Genomic DNA, 26,355 nt, shown 5'->3' on the forward strand with positions numbered 1-26,355 from the left:
AGGGTAGAGGGAGAGGGCGTGAAGATTATTTGTAGTTGCCTCGCCGGTCGCGCTCGCAGACAAACACAGCGCTTCATACACACACACACACACACACACACACCGCACAAAGAAAACGGCAGGACGAGAAGGAACTGAGCAATAAATCCAGGACACAGGTAAATGGCATCCTGTATCATTATTAAATAGGGGCTTTAATTATTCTTCTAATAATAGTAATAATAATGATAATAGTACACCTGTTTATTATGAGCGCAGGCATGTTTGTGATTGTTACACTTTCAGCTGGTCTAGTTAAACTGTTTCTTCTGATCTTTCTACATGATTGAAGTTCACTTTATCCTTGACTCAGAATCCCTATACCCTCCCTCCCTGTTCTTTCAGTCTTTCTTTGAAAAGGTTCTATTGATAGAGTCTTGTGATGCTTGGTGCGCTCACGTGCTTTCATTTGGTTAAATCCTGTCTTTGATGTCTAGATTCTGATACAATGTAGATACTGATACGGATACATTGTAGCTACTGATGTCTTTCTTTGATGCAATGAATGAATTAAAAACTGTGCATGCTCTGTGCTTTTATCCGAGCTCATGCTAAGGATATAATTAGATTATAAAGTAGGTTAATAGCAGGAATCGGATTTGTGCGTAAAGCGCGCCCGCTCCCGTGTTCCGCACCTCCGCGGGGGGGCTGAAAGGTTTTAGAGCAAGGATGTTTTTGCACGCCATGTAAATAAGAAGTGTCACCTGGGTGTACAATGTGTGGTGGTGCTGTTTAACACACACACACACACACACACACGAGCGCGCGCGCGCGCGCACGCATACACACACACTCTTTGTGTTTGATGCCTGGCGGTGCGTCTGGTGCCTGTTAATCCAGGATGCTTCGTAAACAAACCCACAATGACTAGGTAGTGCACTAATAACTAAGAAGCACCGAAGTGCACCCTGCGTAGTGGACTAGCTTGAACAATACCAATATATTTAGGATGCGGCCTGATGGCTGGTTAAACGCGCGATAGACACGCTGGTATTGTTTATCACAGAGCTATAGAGGACTAGTGAGTTAGTACTCTAGTGATATGTGTAACAGTTTAATTTAGACTGAAAAGGTGCTAATTATCAACTCTGATATAGGATGCGCCACGTGACTCCGTCTCCTTTAATGGATCTTGTCAAAGATTCGAATCTATTAACTTGAAATGATTCCTTCTTCTGAATCATCAGCCCAATCGATTCCTTTGTGCACCCCCCCCCAGACGCCCCTCCCCCCCTCCCCCTAGACGCCCCTCACCCCCCCCCCCCCCCCCACCCCTCCACTCCACCATCAGGTTAGGATTATGCGACTTCTCACAAATAAAGGATTATTATTGGTCATTTTAACATTCAATAAAACACCCTATAGTATATTGTAAAATTAACAACAAGAGTTAAGATAATATAAAAGCCAAGTATTTTAACCCACTCTTGTTGTTAAAAGCCAAGTGGCACAGATCCATGCTAGCAACATGACATGGACCAGCGACGATATACTGTATATGCTTACTGTATGTGGGAGCCTTGCCGGTGTGTGTTAACCAGAAGGCGTCAGACGTTATGTCTGGTAGAACGAAAAAAGTATCATTAATTTTATAACGTGTAAATTTTACCACCACCTTCAATATTAGAATGAGGTTGGAAAAATGTAGAACTTTCCAAATCTGCATTTTTAATATATATATATATTATTACAGAAACAACTGAAAACATCCATAAAAACACGTGATCATGTTTATCTGTGCTATTTTATTGCCTGTGTGATTCATTATTTGCTCTGGCATGTTTGTATAGTTTGTTAAAATGAAATTCAGTTCATCATATTGCCCAGGTTGTGCTAAAAAAGTAAGCTATATCACTCTATATTGTACAATCCTGAGCCATATATGTGTTTTATAAAAAATCGCAAAATAATGCTTTGAGTTGTAAGGTCTAAAGCTTATACTGTTCAGAAACTAGCCTAGTATGAATTATTCAGTAACTACAGTGAAACTAATAGCAATGGGTAGTTACACGTGTAAGGAATCCGGGTCTGGAACTGCAGACGTGTCCTTCAGCTTCTCTGGGTTAACAAAGTATTGCCAGTAAATAAGGAACTGCATGGTGACACTTTGCCTCCAAGGTACAGACTATTTAGACATACCCTCAAAGGCACAACGGTGGTCCTTAAGGCCCAATTATGTACCTTAATCATGTTCCTTTGCCATCATAATTCTCTTGATAAGGGAACAAATGATGTGTGGGCAATACTGTATAAGGAGCACATCGGCAAGCATTTCCACCTTTAACCAGAAAGATAACACAAAAGGTTAAAATCTGATTTACAATAAATAAAAAAGTTCTAAATTGCTGGATGACTGTTTATTATCTCCGTACATGCACAACACAGAGCCTGATCTTAGCAAGTGCTTCCTTCTTCCTTTAAACGCAGGGTAAGTTTTACAATCCAGTGATCAGTAATCAGTAATGAGCAAACTTGGCTTACAGTATATAATGTGTATTATATACATTGTTCATCATTGGTAAGTTGGTTCTGCTTGTCCTTGATCTGACACGCCCCTGAATGTTCTCACATGTAAGTTTCCATATAGCCCTGGGTGGAAATATAAAATATATCGTACCTATTGAGAAAAGATAATATTTTGCAAAAGTTGTCAGAACAGTGTCTGATATGACATTAAAAGGGACACAATCACACAAGACACATACCCCAACCACTAATCCTACATTGACACTTTATCTTGGAATTTGGCCAAGAGAAAGGCATATGAGGCCAAATGCCTGACACAAAACCAGAGCTATTTTAATCTGTTCTGATACGTCACTACATGGCTGCTTGTCTTTGCTTAGTCAGATGAGAATTAAATAACCAGATACAGTCATTTTCACTGTCGGATAATGTGAAGTAAAATTCCCATGTTAAATTAGGTGTTAATTAAATTCCTCACACTGGCTGTTTTTGCAATGCTTTTTCTTTTCTGTTGAACTTTTTTTGTTTAAAAGTACAGCTGGTGTGTCTTGTCCCTACTGCCTCACTGATCCACATAGTACTGTTAAATTTGTTTATACAAAAGAGTGAGCGCTTCTGCTTTCTATGCCTTCCTCAGCGTGCCAGTTTGGCTATAGTGTCATAATGCAATAAAATCTAATACCCGCTTTAAACCTCAAGCTATTGCCATTATAAAGCCAAAATTCTTGCCAAAGTACCGCATCATAAACTTGCAGCACAACACATTTTAATAATAATACTACCTACAATATTATAACTCTGCTAATGCTTTACAACCATGATTAAAGGTCAGGTTAGTGTAAACATTATTTTCCAGAATGGTCATGCACTTAACTGCACTGAATCCACATGACATGCCCGTGCTGATAATACAAAGAATAAATTAACACCAGTTTAATGCAAGCGTTTATGAAAAGGTCTAAGTTGAAAATCCTATATTCTGACCGCAGGTTAATCTCAAGGGGTTAATTTGACTTGAAAGGTAAATCCCTCTAGGAATCCACCCTACTGTATGCATGTGTTTTGCTTTTCCTCTTGTAAGTTGGTTAGATCAAATATATAATTGCAAACATGTTTATGATATGTAATGTGATAATGATAGTTTTCGAATTAAATCCATGCTATTTTTATGTTTTTAAAATAAATGGTACTAAAAAAAGAGCTTTTAATATTTGTTAACCTACCTCATGTTTAACTCGTCAATACTACAAAAGTAGCTGAAGTACAATAGCTGAAGAACCCGTCGTTAACGGGAAAAGAGTTTGTTAAATAGTTAAAGCTAAAATGGGCAGATCAGATTTAATGTAAGTAGTGATGTTGTTATTTTAGGTTGAAGCCCACGTACATGGACGTATGGATTGGTTGCTCAATATTAGAATATATATAATATATAATATAATTAGGAAACTGTACAACATTGACCTAGTTCATGGCAAAATTTATCTTATTACACTCAATGGGAAGGAGAGGATATAGAGAGGTTTGTTTACGCTTTGTTTACACTAAGTTGTACTTCTTTTGTCATCAGCCAAATACACTTTCTGTTCGGGAATCGGGAATGTACAGACAAAATCTTTTTTTATTTATATGGATACATGTGTCTTTTTCAACATTTCCATGTTTAGCCGTATTAGCTAACAGCAAAGAAATCTAAATGCTAATTAGCTAATGGATGTAGTTCAAAACAAGTTGTTTCAGAAATATAAAAAATACATGTGTTTTTAGGAGGTCTAACATTAATAACAAGGTAGATTGCTAGTTCAGTCAGACCTTCGTTTTACTCAGAAGTAAACAAAAGAGTTGGTTTTAATGCTAAAGATAAAAAAAGCCCTCTAGCTAGCTAATGTTTAGTTGTCAAATTGATATACAGTATGAGAATTATATGAGAATTTATGTCCTCATACATTCCAAATACATTGCCAGAATAATTACCTGAGTAATAGGCAAGGTTGCACAAGTGTTTTAAACACCTGCGTTTTTCCGTTATTAGCTAGTTTCCCCAACATGACAGGCATGAGATCTGAAATTGAGCCCTAGCTAAAGGGCTTGTATTTCAAACTAAATATTTTCTTACACATTTTTACAGAAATCTATGTTATTATTTCCTTAGGGATGACAGATATTAAAATATATATATATATATTTTGGATTTTCCCCCGATTTTCTCCCTAATTTAGTCATGTCCAGTTCCTCCTTGTCACTAGGGGGCTCCCACATTAAGCTATTACCACTCAGTCAGGAGGGCCGAAGACTATCATGTGTTTTCATTCCAACCAAGTGATGGCAGCCTACCACGTCTTTTCAAACTGCTCGCTCACTCGGAGGACAGCGCTATCCGCTCCTTACACTTGCGCGAGCTCACAGACGCCCCTGATTGGCTGTAAAGCCGCGATTAATGTGTGAGCACTAAGTATCTCTCATCCCTCCCCTCAGAGAGAGCTCGGCCAATCAGCTCTCTCTAGGTTTGTCTATTATTTAGTACAACCTGATATTTAAACATTTACTAAGAGCAGGTCCACATGTAGCCGGGTGTTTTCATTTTTATACTTCGATTTAAAAAAAAATTCTGTCCACACAATCTACATTTGAAAAATATCTTTGTCCACGTGGAAAGGCAAACCGCCCTGTTAAGTGCTGTTAGGAGCATCCCTAATCAACACGGAGCCAATCAGAAGCCTACACAAAATGTCAATCCCGGTTCCGCTAGGCAGAAGTCCGACATGTCTGGTCCAAAACCACCTGCGGGATCTGTGTCGTCTGAGTTTTATATGTAGCTGCAGTGAGCTTCGTAATACGTTTAGGCACCTCTGTTTGTTAACGTAATGTGCGAGTAACTACTCGTGTATGCGCATGCATGTAAAAAGTCCAGTAAGTAACATTAACACAGTCCCTAGTTTTAAAAGTGTAGACAGTGGTAATATCAAAACATATTGGCACACACAGAAACACACAAAACGGATAGAGTATTAAATCATAAGAAAATGCAAAACATTTTAATGAACACTTATTTTTTTATGCCTTTTTTTTGCCTAAACTCGTGGTAATGACCTCCAGGGTTTATTTTAAATGACTTCAGAAATTTAAAACTGTATTTTGTCTTAAAATGATTATCTGTGGACGCCTGACACGAAAGCCGGCTGTTTAAGTGTCCTCAACTAATTTTCTGTATTTTGTTTCACATGATGCTATGTGCAACTGCCATGTTTCACACCATCTGTGCTGGTGTCAGGATTATGCTGTCCTTCTCCTGAGCTGAACTTCAGCCTGGTTTTGACTCTGGTAAACTCAAAGAAGCCTTGTGAATTTCTGCATTGGATTAAGCCTTGGGGTTGCCTGCTCCAGCCGAGTGATTTTGCCTTCGCTCTCACAGTAAAACCAATCCGATATGCCGATCGTCAGCCACCACGAGGCCGCCATGGCTGAGTAAGTCTGTGCTCCGTTTCTTCATTGGTTATGGCGATGCAGTTCAGTCCCACGATCAGCAGGCTGACTAGGTGCTTATGTTTCTGTGGGAGTGCTGATCTCTCTGACCCCCATGTTTTCCCTAGACGGTACGGCTTTTGAAAGGACATTCTTTTGGGATTTTCTCTGGATAATCACCGGGTTTTGCTATGGTCTTACATTTCTATCTGGATTCCTTCCATCTGATCTTTCTGCCAGCCTCCTATGGCTAATTGGACTCATTCTCTGTCATCTCACTCACTCTTAACAAAAAAATAATCCACCATGCACAAATGTGATAAAGTCCATTTGGAAATATCAGACCCTTTATCTCCTACATGTTTTCAGCTGGGAGAAATAGAAGAACCTTCACTTTGTTGCTCTTTGTAACTAAGAAGAGCCAGTTATTTTTGGTATAGTAAATCCTGACCTAATTCCCAGCCAAACGTTCGCAATACCAGTACAAGCAATTTTTTAACATTTAATGGGAAGCCTTTAGCGTATTCTTATTGGAATAATGTTAACCAGATCTCCAGAACCAGGAAATATGAACGTGACAATTTATATGTAGCATTGTGAATACTTCTTTTACCGCTGTACACCAAATGTAACAAATTGATACAATATCCTGTACATTTTCAGCATTTCCGTAGATTTTAGAGAAACACCTAAATTTATACAGCCTGAGATGGGAGGTTGTAATGGTTTATAGAACCATACCAATCATCCTAAAGGATAGTCTGAAGACTGGACCAAAAGAGAAAACAAGAAACGTACCATGAAAAAAGCTTCGGCTTTTTTGCACATCTTTAATGTGGACAATTTGTAAAATAGAATATTTATGAAATAACTAATTTAATGACACTATTATAAGAACCCTATAAGATTAATAGCTTAAAAGCTTCTCATTTGCATGTCCTCTTTGGTGGCGGGGGTCTTTACTGTTTACCAAAAACACCAGGCTTACACATGTGTACGAAATCCTGAAGTGTACTGATTTCTGTGCTCCCAAATTACACCGATTCTTTTTCACGACTCGTTACTAAGTGAATGATTATAGTGATTATACCCTATCCTGCCCTCTTTTATCCTTAAAGCCATGCCAAAAATAGAAATCTTTTAACCATAGATAAGTTTCTTTTCCGCAATAATCAAACCAATCTTCCCTGATAATCTTTATGACCTTATCCACTATGATTTATAATGGTGGCTTAAGGGTAAACACTGTTGCCTTGCACCTCCAGGTTCAGGGTTGGATTCCTGTGTGCACGCAGTTTGCTGGGTTTTCTCCGGGTGCTCCAGTTTCCTCCTACAGTCCAAAGACATGCATATTAGGCTAAGTCCTGTTCCCAAATTGCTCATATGGTGTGAAAGAGCGTGTGACTTTGTTTGTGTGTGCCCTGCGATGGATTGGCACCCCGCGACCCTGTCCGTATAGACGATGAGAGCGAGTAAGGTAAATACAAGTTTGACTAGGGACATATTTACAGGGATACAGGGGATTGGATCCGTGAAATACTGTTGAGCTAATTTTATTTGAAAATACTAGGGCAAAAACTACTCAGGCAGGTAGATACAAAAACATAATAACCGAGAAAATAAAAGAAAGAAAAACACACCTCTTTAGTTGATACCAACTATGTTTTTGAGTGAATAATTGTATAAAAATCGATATAACTCAGGTTGAGTTTTTTTTAGCATGCATGGTTGTGCCATTCATATTTAATTAGAATTAATTCTTAGTCCAGAATGTTTTTTGGTGATAAAGGAAAAGTTTGTGGCAAAAGCAAGCAAAGCATACGACGAAGACCTCCAAGTTTATTAAAGACTCCAACTAGAGTTTATATATCCCGAAATGTAATGCGTTTTTCTCCCACTACACCACATACTCATCATAAAACACTTCACTTACTGGGTAAAGCCAAGAGTCCATTTTACCCCAAGGGTTTATGGGTAAAGTGTAGCTGTAGGACCTGTCAAGTTATTCCCAATCTCGCCCTGAGCACCCTCATCAATAGTTTCTTGCACACTTTTGTTTACCAAACTCTCATGGTCTCCAGTCAAGACATACAGCTCCAGTATTATCATTTCAAACAAATACGACCACATCGGATCCCTACGGATCTAGAATAACTTCAAACCTACCTGTAGGGGGTAGGGACATTCCCAGACATTTGTTATTACAATCACACTCGCACTATTTGTTTATGCTGTTGTTATAGATTTTTTTCGAATTCAAAATACATTTTCAGAAACAAGGCGCCCTATGGTGATGTCTGCCGGTGACACTCATGTCGGGGTCTGTGAAATCTAAAAGGATATTCTGAAGCTACAGTTTTTTGGAGAGTTTTTTGTGTGTGTGTGTGTGTGTAGATCTTGAATAGGGACAATTTGCAAAACGTAGCATTTAGGAAATATTTAATATAGTGATACTATTTTGTGTTCTCTTTTATAAAATTTACCTGTAGGGGTTAGGGACGTTCCCAGTGTGACTTGTTATTACAGTCACACCCAGTTTATTTGTTAATGCTGCCATAATAAAGTTTTTTACTAATTCAAAATACATGCTTATGTCCTCCAGTGCCCCACCTGTAATGTTTTGGGGCAATTTAACCTGAATTCTGATTGCTAAACAATAAAACACAACCCCTGCATCTTTACTTTGATTAAAACACCAACATAGATCCAACAAGAAAACCCCTGAATTCCCTTAATATGTTAAGGTCAGCAAAGGTCAATTTATTTGATCAACTTTACAATAAATGGAATGCCTCGGTAAGTTCATGAACCCTACAGACACTTGATCACCTATAATTCACCAGGAAACATACAGTGCAGTATCCTGCAACCATACAGCCATGAAGAAATAGGACTGTAGCAATAAATGGCCATGAATACCCAGGATCTTGGTAGCCCACAACTCTATCTATATATCTACAGTATACGTTCATGACAGGCAACGGCCCAGGGAACAAAGAGCTTTGGGTACATAGGAGTCTCAGTACCGAGAAAGTTCAAAGGAATATAGCAATCTAGTTGCATACTGTAGGGCTTCGAGAATAAAGAACCCTCAGTTTATAGGGCATTAAGGGCACTGGTGGCTCAGTGGTAGGTGTTTCGCCTGCCATGCGGAAGGCCCGGGTTCGGTTCCCAGCCAGTGCCCAAACCCCAGTGCCGGTCCCAAGCCTGCGTTAAAAAGGGAGGATTGCGTCAAGGGCATCCGGCGTAAAACCTGTGCCAAGTTGTAGTGCGGACTGGGTATTCCGCTGTGGCGACCCCTTGCTGGGAGCAGCCGAAAGACCAACAACAACAGTATAAAAGACATTAGACACAATGTTTTTGTTGGTCTTTTGGCTGCTCACGGCAAGGGATCACCACAGTGGACCACCTGGGCCGCACATACAAGCTTAGCACAGATTTTTATTTCGGATGCCCTTCCTGATGCAACCCTCCCATTTTATCCAGGCTTGGGACCGGCACTGCAGCTAGTGGCTGGGGTTTGGGCACTGGCTGGGAACCAAAAACACAGCAACATTGATCCCCAACTATACAACAAACTGGTTACAGGATCATAGAACCCAAGGCTCACCCATGCCCACAGGGACCGAAGCCCAGTCCATCTGGTCCAATCCCATAAAAAAACTACATCAGTGCAGGCCATGATAGAAACACTTAGTGCACCACAACCTGCCATACACAGGCACCAGCAGACAAAGAGGCCAAGTCCATCGGCATGGACTCTGATCTCTTTAGATCAAAATCCAAATAAGCACCCATGGGATGCACCAGACAAACAAGTCTAATACCCCATTAACTTACAGCATCCAACGGGTCCGTTGCCAACATCCTGGTGCCAGAGTATACAGGTCAAATGGAATACACATCGGCCTCTGGGCTTAACCCTTGGTAAATTGGTGTCAATTGGTTGCAAAACAAAATATGACTTTTGCAATAAAGTTCAGTCTGAAGATTTAGCAAATCGTAACATTAATAACATTAAGGTTCACTTTAAATTATGATGGGACTTTATATTAAACCAACAGGCCAACCTCTAATCAACATGCAAACATTATTGGTATACCCCACCCTACAAAAACAGCTAAAAAACATTGAGAAGGTCATTAGATGAAGAAAAACCAACTCATGAAGCTCACTGCTATCTGCTGTAACTTCCCCAAAAGTTCCTCCCAGAGCAATGTGTCTCTCGAAACAATGGATCACCTTCAGTCTTACCTGCAGATATGTCGTGACCACATCAGGCTGACTCTCAGGCTGCGTCTGACGGAATCACTTTCCACCTTCATGTCCCTGACTTTGCTTTACTTATTCATTAAGCGTCTTTTCTTTTGTGGTTGTCCTTTTGGTGGATTTGGGATTTTTGGCTTTAAATATGTTCTTTTCTTTTTTTTTTTTGCATTGTTTTTGGAAAAAGTAGGTCTTGGACTGGACTGTGGGAAATAAGGGATGATGGGATAATATGACAAAATAATATCGAATTGTTGAATACTTTCGCAAAAGTACACAAACTCCAAGAGGCACTCGATGATTGTTGGTTTACTTTAAGATTTCTCTCTCTGTCTTTAGTATGGCACAGAAAGAGAAGCTGCAGTGTCTGAAGGATTTCCATAAGGACACGCTTAAGCCATCTCCAGGTAAAAGTCCAGGGACGAGGCCAGAGGACGAGGCAGAGGGAAAACCGCCACAGAGAGAGAAATGGGCCAGCAAACTGGACTTCCTGCTCTCCGTAGCTGGCGGCTTTGTCGGATTAGGGAACGTCTGGCGTTTTCCGTACCTCTGCTACAAGAACGGTGGAGGTTAGTGTTTACCAGTGATTTTTTGATGTTATTGTGTCTCATGTGGGTGTGTGTCATTATACTGTAAATGTGTCTAATATGGATGCACATATCCGTGTCCTCCACATACAGAAGTTGTATTTGTGTTTGTGTGTGTGTGAGAGCTTTCATCCATCTTTCCCCTATGATTTGGGAATGACCAAGGTGACTTGTGCTTCTCAGCAGTGACACACAGCTCACTCTGTTTTTCATAAATAAAGTTAACGAGGCCAGGTCTTTTTCAAACTCTGTGGTGTAAACATGATCTAAATATACTCATTCATTTCACCTTGATGTGAAGGGTGGCGTTAATGGGCCAAACCGACAGCCAGCCTTATGGGGAGAAAGAAAGCTCCAGTCTCCAGCATCCCTGAAACCACCCGTACCTCATCCTCACACTGAACTGTGTCATTATGTTAAACGTTTTTATTTCTCTTCAGTTCATTATTACTTCACTGCATCTATACAGTATGTCCGCCAATGTGTGCAACTATTCGTTACTATTTGTTATTTGTCGGATTGCGATAGAAGTCGTCACCACAAAACAAAGTGATTTCCCTTAAAAAATTGGTGTGTTTTTTTTTTTTTTTTTTAAAGAACATTAATAAGCCTTAATAGAAAAATAAATATAACATTTTGTTATGGAACAAAATAATAGAAAATGTAGAATCTAAATGAAAATTTTTTAATAGAAATGGGTGTAGAATTGATTTTAATTTAAAATCGAAATAGAATGTTTTGTTTATAGAATCAATTCCGATTCAAGGTAGAATTTTTGTTTATAGAATTGATTCTTATTCATAACCTAAATAGAATGTTTTGTTATGTAAACAATTCTGATTTAGATTTTTAGAAGATTGATTTATTTTATAATACATTCTGATTTAGATTCTAAATGATCCCCCAATTTTTTTTAAAATATAAAATCTTATTTACAAATTCGACTCTTAAGTCCTAAATCTTAAGCAATTTTTTCATTCCCTTATTATAATGTTTGTTTTCTCATTGTTGATTGTTTCTCACCGATACTCTTCACCTGTCTTACTATCCAAAGAGTTTCTCCTTCTCTGAGTCTGATCTCTCTCTCTCTCTCTCATTCGCAGGTGCGTTTCTCATCCCATATTTCATCTTCCTGTTTGGTGGAGGACTTCCCGTGTTCTTCCTGGAGGTGGCGCTGGGCCAGTTTACCTCTGAAGGAGGGATCACCTGCTGGGAGAAACTCTGCCCCATCTTCACCGGTGAGAGAAAGAGATCCATCGACTCCAAATCAGGGCGGGAGACAGAAAGCACAAGACGGGATGCGAGATAGGAGAAACAGATGGATGTTGTACAGGAGAGTTTGGCACCGTGTTTAAATGATGCATGAGATTTCTTATCCGCTATGACACTGCACGTTTAAAATAGGTCAGCTGTGTAATCATAGTCTCAGAAGAGATCATGATTACACAGAAATCGTTTCCTGTAATAATAACGGTCACGGTGTGACATGTTTGGTTTTCGATAAGCTCACGTCTGCCCAGAGCTGCTGGTGATATGACCGTCCAATCAAACACCCAGATTAGCAAACAAGCACTGATTAGATTATTTCAGTTTGGAAATCAGGCCATAATTGGTGAGCATTGTTGGTTGTTGTATTGTGTTTTTTATGTTTGTGTGTGACTTCCAGCGCCGAAGCGGTGCGAGCTGTGTTACTGGGGCAGTTTTGGTTTCCAGGCAGCAGCAGGAGATGTTGTTCTCTCTTTAGAATTAACTCTCAGCAGTGTTGTGTTTTGTATACACACTTTTGTTCACGGATTATTAGTTCCACCTTGCGTGTACTTTCACCCTGGAGTTTTTTTTGCGTGCACGTTATTATTGTCACATTATTCAGACCGAACGGATGACGCGCTCTAAGCGAACACAAATACGAACAGGAGGCACCCTGTTTATGTTGCAATGTGCTTTCATGTGGTTTTGAAAAAAAGAGTTGTGCCTCATGGGCTGTAATCACATGGGACACAACAAAAAAAGCTTATTTTGTCTTACATGCAGCAGGGTGAAGGGTTCCATGAGTAGGTTTTCACTCCCGCTTCCACTGGTAGTCCCAGGACCGAACAAGTTAGGCAGGGTTGTCTCAGGAAGAGCATGTGGTCATATTAGACATTCAGTACAGTGCTGTGCAAGCCCAGCAGCGACCTCATTTCCCCTCTCGTCTGTTCCAACCACTCAGCATTCAGCATCAGCAGTGAACTAATCACCAGCCTAAACATCTGTCATCATCTGCATCTGTTTCTCACTTAATCATGCCTTTAATTAATGTTTTTTTTTTTTTAAATGATTGACTGATTCATATGTCGCCGTGTGGATAAACAAACAAAAAAAACATTTTTCTAAAACTTTTCAGGCACAGGGACTGAACTGAAAATGACCCCTTTTCCACCAAAGTGAACCAGGTGCTGGTTTTCAGAGCTGGTTCAATAGCGAACTGCCTAAGAACTCGCAAAGCCAGGTTGAAGTTCACCATTGTAGTAACGTAGCACATGGACAAAGAGCCCATAACAATAACCAGGTGCTAGTGCTAGTGCTGTTGCTGGTCCAGTAGCGAACCGCCAAAGACCTGGCTTTGTTTTTCTAAGGGCTACGTAACAACAACGGCCTTTATCATCACTAGAAAGCGTTTGAGCTGCCCGCTGCATATCGAGTCCGTTTTTCAAAGATGGGGTTACAAACCTTCCATTGTTCCTGATAATCCCAACCCCAGCCCTATAAGCGGTTCTTTGTTCTAGCCCGGCAAAGTATTGGTGCCGCCATGGAACCATTTTTTTTTGTCTAAAAACAAAAAACTGGTTCAAAATTGGGCACTACCTCCGGGAACGTTACATCATCTTTTTTTAACCGCCTGCGCAGGATTGCTGCTAGTCCGTTAATATTTTAAGATAAAGAATAGACTAAATGTATTAGACAATATCACAGGTAATACAAAATAATACAAAATAGTAACTTGAAATGACAACAAACATATAACAAAACATCTAAGACTCATTGGTGCGGGAATTATTTGGTATCTGGTTCGGGCCACACCCACTTTCCATTTTATTTCAGATACAAATATTTGGCGCAATAAACACACACAGATAATCATTATGTTACACTCACACATCATGTAGGAATACTGTATTGTTCACATAATTTATAGGCATTACATTATGTTTGCTATACTGTAGCTCCTTATTCTTGCACAGTGCGTGTTGATTGTCCGCTACCGTACACCAGGGTCAGATTTTAGCCACAACATTGTTTTGCAATCGTGTAGATTATCAAGGTGCTCAGAGCAGTGAAACACACCCTACCGTGCCACTATCACTATCCAGTATGTACCTTTGAACCCTTGACCCATTTAAGTAAAGCATAAATACATAACCTACGCGAGAACACACACTCAAACGGACACACATACCTGGTTCTGTTACTATAGTACGGTCTCTGCTCTTGTCCTGTTTCAATGGTGCACCCACACACATATGCTGACTAACGCCCAGACCCCGGTATTCAGGACATTTTGGAATCTGCATTGCCATGGCAACAGCAGCCACCGATGACTAAGATAGATTTCTCGATTGGATCTCATCTGTTTGCAGCACGAATAGGAGTGAGAGACGGAAAAATGTGTTTTTTGAGCCCTTTCATTATTGTCCCAGTGCACATGGAGTCTCACACCCAAGCGATCATCATCGATACATCAAAACCCCTCAAGAAGCAAGAGCGCAAACATTAAAATGGGAGGCAAGGTCGCATGTTCCTGTACAGACTCCCCTTTTTGTTCTGGTAGGTAGAATGCCGTGGTAAAGAAACGTCATGGAAGACTGAAGCAGCTGAACATCCTCACAGGCTCACGCACACACTCGTACACACACATAATCACGCACTTTGGATTAGAGTCAGCTGTCGCAATTATACCTGGCCCAGTGCCTTTTGGCTGCCCTCGACTTTTACGGAAACGTTTAGAGGTCGTCAGGGCAGGAAGGCTGGTTGGTGCTCAATAGCAGAACGAACCCACCACACAAGCTGAAAATAAAAGGTGCAGCTGTGGCGCGCGTGTTAACAGATCTGGCGCCTGCTGGTGGCATGCCCTCTACATGGCTTTGGAAAACTCTGACTCGATCTGACACATCGCCGTCCTCAAACTCGACCCCGGTTCACCCCGTCTGGGATGACCCTGAACAGCGGGATGATTGCAGATAATCCGGGCGAGTCCGCTCTCCAGAGATTAGCGTCAGGGAACCAGCTGTTTAAAGACCAGAACTCGCTGAATCAATCCTCTTCGGTAGATACGACTGGTTGTCCAGATACAAATGTCCTGCATTGCCAGTTGGCTTTCCGAGCTCTCCACAAAAAGAAACCGATAAGCCAAACGAACCAGTGTGAACATGCATACTGTAAAGAGAACTCGCTGCAGACTTGTAATGTCCACACCCAACATTTGTCGGACAGTTTGAGGTCACTCTGACCTCTTGAGGTTATAATGAGACTTTTCAACCAGTTTCAACCACTAGTTGCTTTGTGATTAGAGTGTTAGCAGTAAGGCAGCACAATGGCGTTGTGGGTATCACTGCCGCCTTGGACCTACAGGGTTCGGGTTCGATTCCTGCCTCAGGTCTGTATCCATGGAGTTTGCATGATCTTCCCGTGCTTGGTGGGTTTTCTCCAACAGTTTAAAGACATGCAGGTTAGGCTAAATGGCGTTCCCAAATTGCCAGGAGGTTGTGTCTTTAAGTGTCCCCTGAGATGAATTAGCATCCCGTCCAGGGTATTATCCCGCCTTTTGCCCTAAGACTCCTGGGATTGCGTGACTGTGTACACAGGATAAGGTGGAATAGACAATGAGTGAGAGTACTTAGCACAGCTTATTTATAAAATAATTCCTCTTTGCAGGCAGCACAGTGGCCTCGTACCTCCAGGGTCAGGGTTTGATTCCCACCCTGGGTCTGTGTGTGTGGAGTTTGCTTGTTCTCCCCGAGCTTGATGGGGTTTCCTCCCAGGATCCAAAGACGTGAAGATTCGGTAAATTGGGGTGAATGTACTGTACGTGTGGTGTGTGCATGTTTGCCCTACGATGAACTGGCACCCTGTCCAGGCTGTACCCCACCTTGTGCCCAAAGTTTCCTAGGATAGGCCTCAGCAGTGTAGAAGATGTAGAAGATGAATATATGACTGAATCTTCAGGGGTAGCTCAGTGGTTAAGGCATTGGACTACGGTTCGGAAGATCCCAGGTTCAAACCCCGCAACCACCAAGCTGCCACTGTTGGGCCCTTGAGCAAGGCCCTTAACCCTCAACTGCTTAGATGTGTAATGAGATAAAAATGTAAGTCGCTCTGGATAAGAGCATCTGCCAAATGACTAAATGTAAATTTAAAGACCTTCTTTAAAAAAGAGACTTCAAAATCTACTAACGATACCACTCCAGTGCAGTAGATGGTGATGATGTTGATAACATGGTAAACATTTCCCTTGAATACCGCAAGACACAGATATGTTATAAAATGCACAACGCAAAGGTCATGCAACATAACGTTAGCTCTTGACTAATATTCTACATGTGTGTGTGTGTGTGTGTGTGTGTGTCAGGAATTGGCTACGCATCCATTGTGATCGTGTCCCTGCTGAACATCTACTACATCGTGATCCTGGCTTGGGGTCTGTATTACCTGCTGCAGTGTTTGCAGAGAGAGCTGCCGTGGGCGCGCTGTCGCCACAGCTGGAACACCGAGAACTGCATTGAAGACACCATCCGCAAGAACAAAACCCTCTGGCTCTCGGCCAACGTCACCAACTTCACCTCGCCCGTGACCGAGTTCTGGGAGTGAGTGCACGTGATAACATCACACACGTCACACAGTATACGTATTCAAAATGGACTGTGATTTGAATGAATAATGACTACATTCACATTATAAGCCACATTATCTGTTTTATCTCTCTCTCTCTCTCTCTCTCTCTCTCTTTCACGTTCCCTCTGTATCGCTCCTTCTTGTGCATGATTATCCTTTTTTCTCTCTCCATCTCTGTATCAGACGTAACGTGCTGAGTTTGTCGTCTGGGATTGATGAGGTGGGCGAGCTGAAGTGGGATCTGGCTCTGTGTCTGCTCGCCGTCTGGGTCATCTGCTTCTTCTGCATCTGGAAAGGAGTGAAATCCACTGGCAAAGTGAGACAATAGGACATAGGGAGGGAGGGAGGGAGAGAGGTAGGAAGGTATGGTGGGATGAAGAGATGAGGATGAAGGAACAGATGGACAAATTAGACATTGAACCCAAAATGTGTGTGTTTCACCAAAACAATGACAGATAGACAGATATATACAGAAAATACAGATGTAAAACTATACGTCTGTTTGTGTACACACACTATACTGAGTCATTACAGACATGTTTAACCCGTCTGGTTTAATCTGCGTCTCTCCTGTAGGTGGTCTACTTCACCGCTACCTTCCCCTTCCTCATGCTCATCGTGTTGCTGGTGCGAGGCGTGACTCTGCCTGGTGCTGCCGAGGGCATTAAGTTCTACCTGTACCCCGATCTGAGCCGCCTCAAAGACCCTGAGGTCTGTGTGTGTGTGTGTGTGCGTGTGTGTGTGTGTGTAATAACACACAACCAATAACAGTAAAAGTTTTTAGAAATTCTTCAGTAAAAACATAAATTGTGTGATAAGAGTGCTACAATTAATTAATTTAGATTTTTACTTAAAAGTAGCTGATAAGTTTTTCTATTCCTTTCTTTCCATCTTGTGCATTTTTTCTTTCTCTCTCTCTCCCTTTCTGTTTTACTCTCTCTCTCTCACTCGCTTTCTTCTTGAATGTACATTTTCTCTTTCTCTCTCCCTGTCTATCTTTATCTCTCTCTCTCTCTCTCCTTCGTATGCGTACTTTCTCTCTCTCTCTCTCTCTCTCTCTCTCTCTCTTTCTTATGCGTACTTTTCCTCTCTTTCTCTCTCTTGCTTTCTTCTTGAATGTACATTTTCTCTTTCTCTCTCCTTCTCTATCTTCAGCTGTCTCTCTCTTTCTCTCTCCCTGTCTATCTTCAGCTCTCTCTCTCTCTTTCTCTCTCTCCTTCTAATGCGTACTTTTCCCCTCTCTCTCTCTCTCTCTCTCTCTCTTTCTCTCTCTCCTTCTTATGCATACTTTCTCTCTCTCTCTCTCTCTCTCTCTCTCTCTCTCTTTCTCTCTCTCCCTCTAATGCGTACTTTCTCTCTCTCTCTCTCTCTTTTTCTCTCTCTCTCTCTCTCTCTCCTTCGTATGCGTACTTTCTCTCTCTCTCTCTCTCTCTCTCTCTTTCTCTCTCTCTCTCTTTCTCTCTCTCCCTCTAATGCGTACTTTTCCTCTCTCTCTCTCTCTCTCTTTCTCTCTCTCCCTCTAATGCATACTTTCTCTCTCTCTCTCTCTCTCTCCTTCGTATGCGTACTTTCTCTCTCTCTCTCTCTCTCTCTTTCTCTCTCTCTCTCTTTCTCTCTCTCCCTCTTATGCGTACTTTTCCTCTCTCTCTATCTCTGGCTTTCTTCTTGAATGTACATTTTCTTTTTCTCTCTCCTTCTCCATCTCCCCCTCTCTCTCTCATACACTGAATTCTCTGTCTATCCTTCTTTTGCATGATTATTTTTCTCTTTCTTTGTCTGCCTCTTTCTCTTTTTCCCTCACAACAAAGTTACATAATATTTAAATGTAAACATGTATGCATTATAATGAAAAGAATAATAAATTAATCTGGGATATTTAATCTCTCCCCCCCCCCCCCCTCTCTCTCTCCCTCTCTCTCTTTCTGTATCCCAGGTGTGGATCGATGCAGGGACTCAGATCTTCTTCTCTTATGCTATTTGTCTTGGTGCAATGACTTCACTAGGAAGCTATAATAAATATAAATATAACTGCTATAGGTGAGCACTCGGCCGTGGCTCCTTTCGAACTCCTTAAGCTTCAGTGTCAGAGGTCAGAGTGTCGATACCTGGACACTGTTTAGTATTCAGGCCTGAAGTTCACTATAAGTATTTATTAGCCCAGAGTATACATGTGTGTGTGTGTGTGTGTGTGTGTGTAGGGACTGCTTGTTGTTGGGATGCCTGAACAGCGGGACCAGCTTCGTGTCCGGCTTTGCCATCTTCTCCGTCCTGGGTTTCATGGCGCAGGAGCAGGGCGTGGCCATCGCCGACGTAGCTGAGTCAGGTATACCGGGGGTTAAAGGTCAACAATGCTCTAATCCTTTCGGAGACTTTGATTAACAGTAATATTTACAGTAGCCTTTATTAGTGCGTAAAGGTATTTCGGTGTGTATCACTCTCAGGTCCCGGACTGGCCTTCATCGCGTATCCAAAAGCAGTCACTATGATGCCACTGCCCACTTTTTGGGCTATACTCTTCTTCATCATGCTTCTGCTGCTGGGCCTAGACAGTCAGGTGGGTCTCCTGACGTGCACATGAGCATAAAATAAAGCACCCCAGGTCAAGGGTCACTAAGATCAATTTTGCAGTTTATACTAATCAGTAGAAACACAAAAAAAGAGGATGATGCCAAGAGATTCGAGTCATGTGGTGTGAGGTGTCTGATTGTGCTTGTTCTGCCAGTGTGCCACACAATGCTCTCGGGACACTCGAGCCGAATAAATGAGCCCTGGAGTGTGAGTGAAATGGTATATGCGTGTGTTATGACAGGCATTCATAACTCTAACATACACACGCTCAGTGAGGATATGAAATATTACCTCCAACTCAAGCCCTAAGCCTGCGACCAGACATCGGAGGGTGTGTGTGTGTGTGTGTGTGGGGGGGGGGGGTTATATATAGGTCTGGCTTCAGTTAGCCACTTTGCACATGACTTGATGAAGAGCCGAGGGTGTTGCAGCAGTTTGACAGATTGCACCATCGCACACACACACACACACACACACACACACACTGCGGTCCAAATGCCTCGGACCAGGTTGAAAAAACATCCTCAGCATGATTTGAGCGGCTGTTTAAATATAAATATCACTAAGTAAAAGTTTAGACAGTTTACTGTAGTTACATGTGTGTGTGTGTGTGTGTGTGTGTGTGTGTGTGTGTTCAGTTTGTAGAAGTGGAGGGTCAGATCACCTCCCTGGTGGACCTGTACCCATCCCTCCTAAGGAAGGGATACCGGAGAGAGATCTTCATCGCTGTCATCTGTGTCATCAGTTACCTAGTGGGACTCACCATGGTCACTAATGTAAGCAATTAGTCTGTGTGAGAGTGAGTGTGTGTTTCCCTAAACTGTGCATGAAAGATTGACCCTCCCTCAGACACATGGGCCACGCCTAATTTGCCAAAACGTACAGTCACATGGGCCACGCTTACTTCACTAGAACTTAAAGACACGTACTGTAGGTCGTACCTCCCTCACTGGAACTTACAGACACATAGGCCACGCCTACTTCACTAGGACTTACAGTCACATAGGCCACACCTACTTCACTAGAACTTACAGACACATAGGCCACGCCTACTTCACTAGGACTTACAGACACATAGGCCACATTAAACTTTACTAGAACTTACAGACACATAGGCCACGCCTACTTCACTAGGACTTACAGACACAAAGGCCACACCCACTGCACTAGAACTTACAGACACATAGGCCACACCTACTTTACTAGAACTTACAGACTCAAAGGCCACAACCACTGCACTAGAACATACAGCCACATAAGCCACGCCCACTTCACTAGGACTTACAGACACATAGGCCCTGCCTACTTCACTAGGACTTACAGACACATAGGCCCCGCCTACTTCACTAGGACTTACAGACACATAGGCCCCGCCTACTTCACTAGGACTTAGTCACATTAACCACGCCTCCTTTATTAGAACTTACAGACACATAAGTCACGCCTTTTTCACTGGCGTTAATAGACTTATAGGCCACACCCCCTTCACTGGTGTTAATAAAGGCATGGGCCACGCCCCTTCAACCGTTCTCTTTTTTTTCCTCCAGGGTGGCATGTATGTGTTCCAGCTGTTTGATTACTATGCAGCAAGCGGTGTGTGCCTTCTCTGGGTTGCATTCTTTGAATGTGTGGCGGTAGCCTGGGTTTATGGTGAGTTTTCACGTACACACACACACACACACACACACACATCAGAAAGCTATGTGAGTGAAACCAAATGACTCAAAGCACATTTTGTCCTCTATGCATGTGTGGGCGATGGATTTGAACCAACATTTGGCCATCTTGTTAATGTGCTCACACACGCACACACACACACACACACACACATTCACATCAATCACTGATGCGAGGTTCGCAGTGAATGTGACCTTCTACTAGAAGAACCAAAGACTTCAATTCACCCTCTCCTACACACACACACACACACACACGCACACACGCACACACACACACACACACACACACACACAAAACAAAGCATATTGTATTCCTGGAAGTGTAACTGTCAGTGCTGTGGTTTATAAGTTCTGTTTGTTTACTGCATAAATATTACACTCCCCTCTTCCCTCCATCTCCCACTCTCTGCTTTCTCATTCAATCTCTTTTATATATGATCATATCATATAAATATAAATATATCTGTAAATATGCGAATCAATATATATATATATATCAATATATATCATTGTATATCGTTAAATAAATGATTTAAAAGTAAACTTAAGTTGAAAGTTATCATCCGCACAACTCCTCACTACAGCTCTGTCCTTTGGTGAGGTTTTATTTATGATTCTTTGGTACAATATACTGTAGACACAGTGTGTCCCAAAACACATCAGAACATCGTTGAGGTAGACCTCCAATATGAGTTAGCTTTAGCTTTATAATCAGCTTTGTTGATCCGCCCTGGTTTATGATTTCTGGATATTTTAGTCATTACATCATATTTAGGATACACTTTGATGTAAATCGTTCTTTGATCTTGTATCATATGGTGGTAAGGATATTCATCAGCACTATGAAGACGATAAGGCTATTGGACAAATATGAATGTAAAGGTGTGTGTGTGACTGACTGCAGGCGCTGATAATTTCTACAATGCTATTGAGGAGATGATTGGCTACAGACCGAACGGTTGGATGAAATGGAGCTGGATGTTGATTACCCCTGTGCTGTGTGTGGTAAGTCTGAACAGTGTGTGTGAGCGTGTGTGTGAGATCCAATCAAGGAATGCATTCCAAGGACTTTTCTTCTCTTTTGTGTTTCAGGGCTGTTTTGTGTTTTCGCTGGTGAAATACAAACCGCTCACGTATAACAAAATGTACAAGTATCCCGACTGGTCCGTCGGAGTGGGTTGGTGTCTAGCTTTGGCCTCGATGATCTGCATCCCCATGGTGGTCGTCGTCAAAATCATCCAATCGGATGGCTCGCTGATCGAGGTGAATTCTTTTAAGGAACTTTGCAGGTGTGCTTTTAGAGGAAAATGATCAACCACAGGTTTGTGTGTTTAGGGTTAAAGTTACCATTGCAAGGTTTATGATTATTTATGTCATAGGTTTTATGCATTTATCGCTACAAATCAGTCTTGTTAAACGTCTGTGAAGCGCAAGGTTAACATTTACGTTATAGCGGCAATAAACAAGAGCTGACTCGTTAATGGAACTAGATCGTCTCGCAGATATTCTCATAACAATAAACAAAATCATAAACAGATAAATATTATGGCGCGTCTTTCTTCTATAAATCGAAAATGTTGTTAACGTTGGCAAACTGCTGATATGGAAAAACAATTAACCCCGTGGTGACAACAGTAGCTCCACTTTATGGTGGATTGTTTTTCCATAACTGCAGGCTGCGCTGTTTTACTCACTCACTCACTCACTCACTCACTTACTCACTCACTCACCCACTCACTCACTCACTCACCCACTCACCCACTCACCCACCCACTTTCTATACCACTCAGACTTAAGGCATGAGCAGGGGAAAACAATGGACGGGGTGCCTCTAACCTTTACTCCTCACCTAATAACTAAAGGAAGTTGCACAGGCTGTACAGTACATATCGCCCCTCCCCCTCCCCTCCTTCTTTGATCTTACCAGGAATGACATCACACAAGGCGGAAAACCTGACCAGTACGTTTATTGACAAAATAGAAAAAGGAAAAAGGTAGTGCTGGTTATGTCCCTCATGTGTGGACATGTTTTGTCTGAGTCACAGGTTTTTTTGTCACGCTGGAAATCCATGGGGACATCCCAAAATGATCGAAAAGTCGATTTTGCATAACATGTGCCCTCAATCAAAAACAATATGTGCCTTTATCAAAAACAAACAAACCAACTGTGATGCATAAAATTGTGAACTTTGTGTATTTCCTGTTGAATTGACTAAAACGTAAACGTTGTTCATTCATTTATATATATATATATATACACAGTACATGGGGCGTTCAAGTCAAACCAGGACTCAAGATGAAATTTCTCGTGAATGAAGGTGTAAAACTGTTACAAAAAGTTACAAAAGCCTTCAATCACAGTACGCTGATTTGTACGCTGGGATAAGTACAGTACATTAGTGTAGCGGAGGATTATATAGAGAACTAAAGGGGGTTTTTACTCTCATAACTTGTGTTCTGTTTTTTTGCACAATTAGAAGTCCCGGCTTGATTTAAACGCCCCTTGTACGTCTTCCATTCAAAAGCATTTTAAAATGCGTTGAAGTTTTGAGCTCGTGTATACTGTGCATGCCCGGCACGTCCTACTACAGTAGCATGAGTCGGACTTCTTGATTATCTTGTGTGTGTGTGTGTGTGTGTAGCGGATCAAGGCCGTTGCGGCGCCAGTGAAAGGAGCGAGCTCTCGTCCGAAAGAATGCGTCCTGAAGAACAGCGAGCTGCTCCACCCGCTCGACCCTAATGGCACTTACGCCCTCACCAAACCCGCTCACACCATCGTAGAAACTACAATGTGAGACTCTCTATGAGAGAACTGTGTTCCCTTTTATGCTCTTTTAATTGAAATGCCTTTTCTGTCATTTAGTCTGATCAGACTGCTTCATAGTGTGTTGTAGTTGTATTTTTACACAAGAAGGAAACTTTCCTAATAATATCTTTTACTGTTTAGGAATTGTATTATTATTATTATTATTATTATTATTATTATTGTGGTATTATTCCTGTCGTTATTATAATTTTTTTTTTAAAGATAGCTTCACTAATCAGCAAGTCCGTAGGTGACCGTTTGTCGCAGTGACCCTTATCGTACGTTGAGGTTTCCTGTACAGCGTTCTTCGTCTTGATGAAGCTGAATGTACCTCCGCTTTGTGCGGAAGCTCTTGCACTGCTTACACACACACACTCACACACATTTGATTTTTTTTAGGAGAGGGTTTAAGTCCTCATGTGTGTGCCCATTTTCTCAATGGTGCCCTTTTTAAAATCTTCTGTGCACTTTAGTAATCACTGCCACACACACACACACACACACACACACTCGCATACAGTATATATTCAGCCATCCTGTTGCTCTAATAAAGTAGGCAGCTGTGCTTTTTATAGACGCTAGTTATCACACGCTGCTCTTCTCATTTAAGAGAGGAGTTTAAATTAATTTCGTTTTAATTCAGGAGTGCCTGACCATCCTACTGCTGACTCCGAGCTATTTACCCGTAGTCCAGCAATATCTGTCCCCTTTTTAAAAAACAAGACACATTCTCATCAAATACATACCTTTGTTCATCTTTACCTAGTTCTAAGCCTTGATTACCCAAAAGCCCTCACGTTACACCATACAGCCTTGGGTCCAACATCCCTAGCGTGCACTGCCAGTCCGGGCCTTTAAAAACCTTCTTCTTTATGCTTTCTTATAATTTAATTACATCCTATACCAGGAAAATCCTTGTTTCTATTTGGCTGGTGCAAATGACTGACTTTTAAAGTAAAACCAATACTGGAATGATGTCATCTTCAATGATGATTAGTCTCTGGAACTGTCCTGGAGCAGTGAACACCGTTCTTCCAAAAGATGTAACTTTATTTGGTATTTGCAGCTAATGATAACAGCATCAATCCACTAATTCTCTCGAAGGTGTCCATCTGTCCATCCTTTACATTATACCACGTGTCCTGTACAGGGTGACGATGTGTATGGAGCCTATTTTAGGAACTTCCAGTAAGAACCCTAAGTTAAAGCGTGGGAAGGACGCTGAAACACAGAGTGGAGATGAGATCAGATCCAAACCTCATTGGCATTGGATGACTGATCAGAAGGTTGCAACCCGAGCACCCCCAAATTGCCACCGGTGGGCCCTTGAACAAGGCCCTTATCGCTCAACTGCTCAGATGTATGACGAAACAGATTGGAATGCCGATAAGGGCGTCTGCCCAATACTGTAAAGGTAACCCTGGAGGTAATGAGGCGATAAGGCTAAGCACGACATCTCCCACAAGTGTTCGTTCATTTTCAGCAAACTGTTTAGTGAGAATGCTTGTCCTGAAGATGGGGACAGGGAACATCTCACACCCTTCTAGAAGGGTAAATGTGATCGATCAGAAGACGTTTTGTTTTTCTTTTCAGTCGTTATATGACTACTGTACAGATGGCCCCAAGGGATGAAGTCTAGAGGTGTTAGGTCTGGTTCTGTCCAGTCTCCTGTGGCTGGTCCAACAAACTGGTCTGGAAAAGAAGTGTAGGAGTTTGAATTCTGGAAACAAGACCAAAATAAAATCTTTATTTTAATATATAATATACATATCATACCTGGACAGGGTGCCAACGACATAACCACACACACACACACTGAATCACAGTAGGCAATTAGAGCATGCCATATAGCTTACAGTGAATTTCTTTGAGCACCTTTGAGGTGTTACGGCGAACCACTAAGCCAGAGTTTAACTGATCAAAGAACAAATAAGGAATTCAGCGTATTCAACTAATTAATGTTTTCTAACCAATGATCAATAAGAGTAGAAACTGATACACTCGTACACTTATAATTGTAACCCAGTGTAAATCACCATAAACTGTATGAAGAATTTGATAATGTTATGTTGCTTTTCCATAAGTAGATTTGGTTCTAATGGCAGCAAGCACACTGTAGGACACACATCATGGCTGTATACTGTACCCAAACCACACACACACACACACACACACTCCTTCTATACTCTATACACTGTTCACTAAAATGCAATTTGCTCACTAGTATTTCCTCTCCGATCACATTTGCCTTCTGAATCATCCATGTTCTATGGTGCACTACGTCAGTGATTCGCCTCTATTTTTCTGAACACGTTCACAGATTTTTAGCAAAATGCTAGCCTAAACATACATTGTGCAATATTTGTAAAGAAGTGGTTTTGTCTTTTTTTTTTATTATTATTATTATTATTAATTATAATTTTCCGCTTAAACATGTGTGAAATTAACAATTTGAACGAGCGTTTAAAACAAGGTCCATTCAAACAAATACTGTTGTAACCTGAAACCTTTTGTGTAACCAAAGTAGCTTTGTTATGAACTCGTTTCAAGATGCATATTGCATCATTTAGATCTTAAATAAAAAAGATTTTTTTCCCCTCTGGGAATAAGAGTGTGT

General features: G+C 41.5%; 1 protein-coding gene across 2 annotated transcripts; it reads left to right on the top strand.

The window, feature by feature from the left end:
• Positions 1 to 26,347, top strand: slc6a6a (solute carrier family 6 member 6a). 2 transcript variants are annotated; one of them, XM_053503611.1, is made up of 15 exons: positions 11 to 158; positions 5,774 to 5,967; positions 10,570 to 10,799; positions 11,921 to 12,055; positions 16,423 to 16,657; positions 16,869 to 17,001; positions 17,262 to 17,396; positions 18,619 to 18,722; positions 18,884 to 19,008; positions 19,127 to 19,239; positions 19,892 to 20,029; positions 20,801 to 20,903; positions 21,837 to 21,937; positions 22,025 to 22,195; positions 23,575 to 26,347. In XM_053503611.1, exons 2-15 carry the CDS (start codon positions 5,930 to 5,932, stop codon positions 23,725 to 23,727), a joined length of 1,914 nt encoding a protein of 637 aa, XP_053359586.1. In that variant the 5' UTR covers positions 11 to 158; positions 5,774 to 5,929; the 3' UTR covers positions 23,728 to 26,347. The 2 variants fall into 2 exon arrangements, with proteins under 2 accessions (XP_053359587.1, XP_053359586.1); XM_053503612.1 differs by lacking the exon at positions 5,774 to 5,967 and having other exon boundaries at positions 1 to 158.
• Positions 26,348 to 26,355: the final 8 nt, after the last annotated feature.

The sequence above is a fragment of the Clarias gariepinus genome, chromosome 9 (genome assembly GCF_024256425.1).
Source record: "Clarias gariepinus isolate MV-2021 ecotype Netherlands chromosome 9, CGAR_prim_01v2, whole genome shotgun sequence".
NCBI classification, from domain to species: Eukaryota; Metazoa; Chordata; class Actinopteri; order Siluriformes; family Clariidae; genus Clarias; species Clarias gariepinus.

Coding starts and splice junctions, on each gene's coding strand:
- slc6a6a (XM_053503611.1), top strand. CDS start 5,930: ATGCCGATCGTCAGCCACCACGAGGCCGCCATGGCTGA. Junction 10,800..11,920: donor CTGCTACAAGAACGGTGGAG/GTTAGTGTTTAC, acceptor TCTCATTCGCAG/GTGCGTTTCTCATCCCATAT. Junction 16,658..16,868: donor CCCGTGACCGAGTTCTGGGA/GTGAGTGCACGT, acceptor TCTCTGTATCAG/ACGTAACGTGCTGAGTTTGT.